The sequence below is a fragment of the Papilio xuthus genome, unplaced genomic scaffold, assembly GCF_000836235.2.
Source record: "Papilio xuthus unplaced genomic scaffold, Pxut_1.1 DF828780.1, whole genome shotgun sequence".
Lineage (NCBI taxonomy): Eukaryota > Metazoa > Arthropoda > Insecta > Lepidoptera > Papilionidae > Papilio > Papilio xuthus.
The window spans coordinates 1,364,738-1,371,041 of record NW_013529869.1 but is presented as its reverse complement, the minus strand read 5'-3'; the positions used below and the strand labels follow the sequence as shown (position 1 = coordinate 1,371,041).

The 6,304-nt window shown below is 32.3% G+C and overlaps 1 protein-coding gene across 1 annotated transcript in view; it reads right to left on the bottom strand.

Annotated features, from left to right (window-relative positions):
* Positions 1–3,739, bottom strand: part of LOC106128407 (uncharacterized) — a 10,135-nt gene extending 6,396 nt beyond the window's left edge. The window contains exon 1 of the mRNA XM_013326775.1: positions 3,498–3,739. Within this exon, the coding sequence (XP_013182229.1) occupies positions 3,498–3,554 (57 nt within the window). The 5' untranslated portion in view covers positions 3,555–3,739. The remainder of the gene's footprint in view (positions 1–3,497) is intronic.
* Between the last annotated feature and the right edge of the window lie 2,565 nt (positions 3,740–6,304).

The following is a 6,304-nucleotide window of genomic DNA, read 5'->3' as shown; positions in this document are numbered from 1 at the left end:
AAGAATATATTTACAACAACTGCTGGTTTTAAAAATAAAGAAAAAGGAAGAAAAAACATACAGTTCTAAATTCAAAAATAACAATTAAGAATAAAAAAGTGTAAAAAGTTCCGTATCTGTCGGCAACACTATTATTAGACAATATGTCCATTGTTATAATACTGTGGCTGTTATTAGATTAAGGTCAAGTATTTGAAGGATAATCTGACGTCAGCGGCTAGACTAGATCGACCGGTGACCACGGCCCGCGCTTGATGCCAACCGCTAATGTAACATAACGGTTATTATGTTACAATTAGGTGTTAATTTAACATCGCAAATTAACCTGTCAGTCTTCGCTCTGATAAAGATTTAAAAAGGAGTATAAAAAGAGCGATGCGATTATGTTCGGTCAACGACTCTTGCACCATCGACAATTACGATACAACACCAATACTATATGACGTGTCTGTGGGAAAACACGGGCCACATACAAATCATCAGATCAACAAACTATACTAAACACGTATGCTTAGAAACGATGACGATTAATTATGCTAATGATTTTGAATATTACTTGTTAATACCCATGTGAATCATCGCAATCTCTTACTAAACGTAATATATTAAATTATTCTTAATTAAAAAATAAACCCGACTGACCGTATTTCCGAGAAAATATTAGTAACGTTATCGACATAATTTTTTATCAGATTTGTATGATATAACGCACCTAGCGGGTGTTAAAGTACAAGGACAAATCTCATAAAATTTTTTACATACTTTGTCGATATCGTTACGAAAACGCATATCGCAAATATTCATGATAAAGCCCCAGGTGACTAAGCTAAACTTACATAGATACAAACCGAATGCTTTAATGTGAAAACTTGTAGCTCGTATACAAGTTTTCACATTACCCTCCTTAGTCAATCGTGTAAAATAAAAAAAATATAATTTTCGTTCTGGTTGATGGATAAATTAAATAATGGCTGGATGTAATTTACAATAGTAGCGGCTGGCGCAGCCTCGTCGCGACCTCATCGCAGGATTTCCGGCGGTCTTCGAACCACGAGCATCGACAGAACAAACACAATGCGTAATCGTTAATTTTAAAAATAAACAGTGTATATTGACAAGGACTTAAAAATATATAAAACATGTTAGAAAATATTGCATTTGGCAGTGCATTTTGCGAACTCCTACATGATTATATTAGAAATAAACCGACTTAAATCGCAGTCACTTTAATAATCATTATGTCACCCAGATATTTTACATTTTAATTGATCGCATTCAACTGAGATACGAAAGCTTATATAATACCTCATAAGCAATAAGTTATATACATTTTATATACGATTTTTTTTTCATGTATTAGTAATATAAATCAACAATCGTTTTTATAAACCGAAGAATAAAATGTAATAACCATCAAACGATATAATTTCTAAAGATATCGCATGTCGTTTTTGCTGTAAACCTATATTTCCATACTAATGCTATATGTTCTTTCGTAATGGGCAATAAAAATAATTTTGTAGCATTATAAGAATATTAGTGTCAATAGAACAAAAGACATAAACGCAACACGGATTGATGTAACTTGACTATAACTTAAACATAATGAGACGAACGTTGTTCTTTATGCATCTTAGACATAATGTGTATGTTTATGTTGATTGATTTTATATAATATAATTAGTTGTGTTATATTTAACTATGAGGAACTCATGTCTAAAAAACTTGTTTCGTAGAAAATATATAGAACAGTTCAATTTTAAAAACATTAAAATCGTTATCGTATCTTCATTGCTTTCTTTCGTTTTATTTACTTTCCTGTTTATTCACTCTACATTCTTGTTGACAAAAAATATGAATGATTTGTTTCCGTTTCCTATAAATTAGCACATAATGAATAGCTCGTTAGTCGATGTTGCAAAGAGACCGTAGCTTCCTCACGTGCAAAGCCACTTTCACTATTCGATAATCGATTGTCAGCGCAGTAATCACCATTGTCTCGCACGACTATAATACCTGTTTTACACAAGGGCAGAACAGTACGGCAGAGCAGTAGACAGTACTACTATTATTTGAACGCTCATTTACTGTCAAAATAATATTGTTCTGCCTCGGTGTAGGTGGTTCAAATAATAGTAGCATTGCATTATCAATTGCTCTATTTTAATGTATTAAACCTCGTGAACGAAAGCTTAAAATGTTTAATTAATATTAATCTTTTGTATTAAATTTACATTAAGATTAGTAATTATTGTACAATAAGTAGAGCAGAGCACATATTATACAACTGTTAATCTATATGTAAATGTTTTAAACATTTCTCTACTCTGATCTCTACATTATGTAGGTATATTTATATTTCAAAGTAAAATACACTAACATTTACTGTTATGAATTATGATTAGTGCCTTTGGGATATACCGTTAGATGGTGCAAATGCGATTTGACGATGATTATGATGCTTGCTGTAAACATTTCTACGATAAAAAGGTTGAAACTGAAAAATATGAAATCTCTCCTGAATCTATTTAATTTCATCCGCTTGACTACACCCTATTGTAGTTTCAATAAACCTCGTGTGTAGTTTAGTAGTTTGATTTCCGTGCAATTAATAACATTCCGAGTGATAAGCGCTAGGTGCTATAACCCTGTTTTAACATCCATCTGGGATCAAGGAATCCTCAATAATATTCTTTCCTCCTATTCCAAAAATAATTTCCTACATTTATCAATTAACATGAGTTTTTTACAATCCAAAAGCATCCGCGAACATTTGTTTTAGTTTCCTCTTTACAAAGGAAATAATTTTATCATTAATTTTGATGAAAATGACCTTAACTTACTTTTGTACACAAGAATGTTGAATTATGTTGTAAAAAGAGGGTCAGATGCCTGTGCCACGACCTTTCTGCCAAAACAATGAATTCAGCAAACTATAAAATTAAATAAAAATGAGCGCGATAACTACTTACAGTCTGCAGATGTCTAATCATTGCTTGTTTTATGTTTTTTATTATTTAAATAAAAAGAGCAATAACACTGAAAACTGGTTCGGACGGGTTAGGAAAAAAGTTGCCTCCAGCATTGAACTTTAAGACGTGGTTGCGAATGATTCACTTTAGATTATACCAAGTATAAAAGTTACGGGTCTCGGCCGGCAATAGCTCGGCTCTGAGTTTTTTTAAACCGTATAAGGAAACGACCGCTGTATACTTTTGGCAGTGGCCGCTTGTAAATCTAAAATGCCGTATTTCATGTCACTTGCACAGTTATAAATCTGTTCCGAGAGATAATAAAACAACAGACACTCTAAATCCAGTCTTGACAGCACTTAAGCCTACGCTTGACATTTTAGAAACAATATCTTAATTATACAAAACGATAAATCACACATAACAATCGCTCCTAAATTATAGATTTGTGGTTGGCATTGTTAATTCGCTTTAGTTTCCAAACTGTCGCGAAAGGGGTGTCCAATCAACAAGGTGCGACCTTACCTTTCCATATTCGGCCGTTCCAGCCCACTCCCGCCGCCACTGACCCGCAACATCCATGATTGTCGGTGTTCGTATCTCGATCGCTGCAGCTACACTTGGGATGTTCGCTCGCACTCACTGGCGCTCACGTCCACTCTACGCGCCCGCACGAAGCTCACTGACTGACGGCACACCGCTGCCGCGGCGCAGCCTTCGCCTACGAAATATATTTAAATATCGCTGTTGCCTTCCGTTGGCAAAAAACCGTAGTACCCACTAGATGTCAACGCCCACTAGGGATTTTAAGCTTCCACCCAGACGCGGGTCGTGGCCCACGCTCTGCGCTCGTTCCTGTAACGAAGGACCAATTGCCTTGCATTTGTGATAACTTTCTAATGCTGTCATAGTTTATTATAGAACTAAAAAGATTTGAATTCAATTGCAAATAATTATCTAACATTTAACTGCATTACTACTGTAATGTTAATTGTAATTCTGTTATATATTTCTTAAGTTTCAGATAATGCACAATAAATTGTATGTGAACGTAACGAATGTTGTTACTTACCTATTACATAGCGGTTAAAGTGGCCGGTAGTTGTATGTCTTTATTCGAGATCAAATATAAATAAAGAAGTATAGAATTCCTATTTGAAATTCTGGCAACTCAATTTGCAAACTTTTTAAATTTAGAGTTTATTTTCACATTCAGGAACAGTATCAGCTCAGTTTTTTCTATTATATTACTTATGTATTCTACATACACTGACAAAATAATGTTTCCTCCAATAAACTAGGTTAAGGGCGAATAGGCCACTTGACAAAGCAAACAGCAGATAATCATACTTTCAAATAGATAACACTGTCTTGGATAATTAGTCTAAATGTGCAAATATTTTAGGTAAAAATAAACCTATCTTTAAGTTAATTTAGAAAAAAGGTAACCTCCATAGTACAATGTTTATTTTAAAATCGTTACAGATTACAAATGCCTCTCACTTAATCTTTCATATCTATTATATCTACAAATTGAAATAAAATCTATATTTTATTCCATTTATGTAGTTACCATTTATTCTGGAAAAAATATATTTTATATTAATAATAAATATCTTACTTCTTACTAATATTATAAATGCTAATGTTTAGATGAATGGATGGATGTTTAATGGTATGTCCAGACCGGCTGAATAGATCTCAATGAAATTGGGCATACATATAGAATATAGTCTTGAAGAACACATAGGCTACAAATAATGTTTTTTTTTAATTCCTCGCGGATGGAGACGCGGGCGACAGCTAGTAATTTATAATTTAATTTGCTTGTGTTTTGATAATTGTAATTTACTTATAGGTGTAAATACCTTATTAAAGAAAAGACAATCAAGAAAATAGTGCGGTTTTTAATTTTCTCAATGATGTACAAGCTTTTAATATTTTATAAAATGGATATGATTTATGGCGAGAATATTAATTGGACAAAGTAACCATATGTCAGGTATCAATATAAATGTAAATTCTTTAATGATTGATAATGCAGATATTACTCATAACTTTGTTATAGAATTTTACATTGTAAAGCTTTCAAACATTTCTTGCAAATGGAACGAGTTGTTTCATCCGTGCAAATCTTTTATATCTTTGGCCTTTGTTTATCATTCTTCCAAGTAATACAAAAGTATGTAAACTTCAATTTCATCAGTTTTCATTCTTCATGATCATGCAGTTGTCTAATACAATGTACAAAATGTTTGTAATACACATAAATTGCAATTATCACATTTGCTTCAGCCTCCTTTCGTAAGATTTCTTGCAAAATTAATAAACTTGATTTTACCATAATTTTTCAGTGTCAGTCTTTTTAAGGGAATCTACCTCACTGTTTAAATAATCACATTATTAGTAATTGTAAAGTGTAAATGGTAATTAAATACTGTATATAATAGTGTCTCTAAAATATTTTCTCTCTTAAATGATTTAAATATAAGTCCAAAATAAAATTATCACATTGTCTAAGATCCAATACATACAGGAGAGCATCGTTTTGATCTTTATTCCTTAAGTTTACACATCTTCGAAAAACGGCAACAAGTAATTTTTGAGTTTGATTACTAAGACAGAAATGATAAAACATTTTTTGTTCACAGCTGTAAGTCTTACATAAACCTTTAGGAAAATATCTATAAAAAAGTTGATCGCGTTCACCACATAGCTTTTCAATATTTGACCATTCACTCGAAGATAAATCGAACAACAAACCAACAATTGGCCCTTTTACAACACAAGTAGTTTGTCCTGTTCTGTCGCCGACGTTCAGTGTAGCAGATGACAGAAATATTCCATTTTTTTGGCAATTTATTTTAACCGATTCTAAATAGTAATCGGACAATATACCCCAACCTGTTTGATGCAATGCAATTTGCCTTCCCTCCGTTATTTTTATGGGTGCTGTTGTTTCAAAATATTCCCGCCCAAAAAGGCCCTTTTGTTTACAATCCATTAAAGTCATAACTTATTTATAAGGTTCGGCTTCGACCTCAGTTATCAACAATTATGTGTAATTCAAACCTCCCTAGAATTATGAACTTTTAACTCAAAATAAACTCAAAAACTTTTCAAATTTTATATTGGTAATATCCGATACTGATATCAGTTATCAATTTGCTTATGACAAATGTCAAATGTATCAATTTGACATTGACACGTTCTTATACTTCTAAAGAACAAAGTTCGGAAAGAAATGTAAGTAAAATTTAAAACTAAATTTTCATGTTAATACTAATGAAGTTTCATATATTGAGATCACAAAGAGATACATTTTTTCTTTT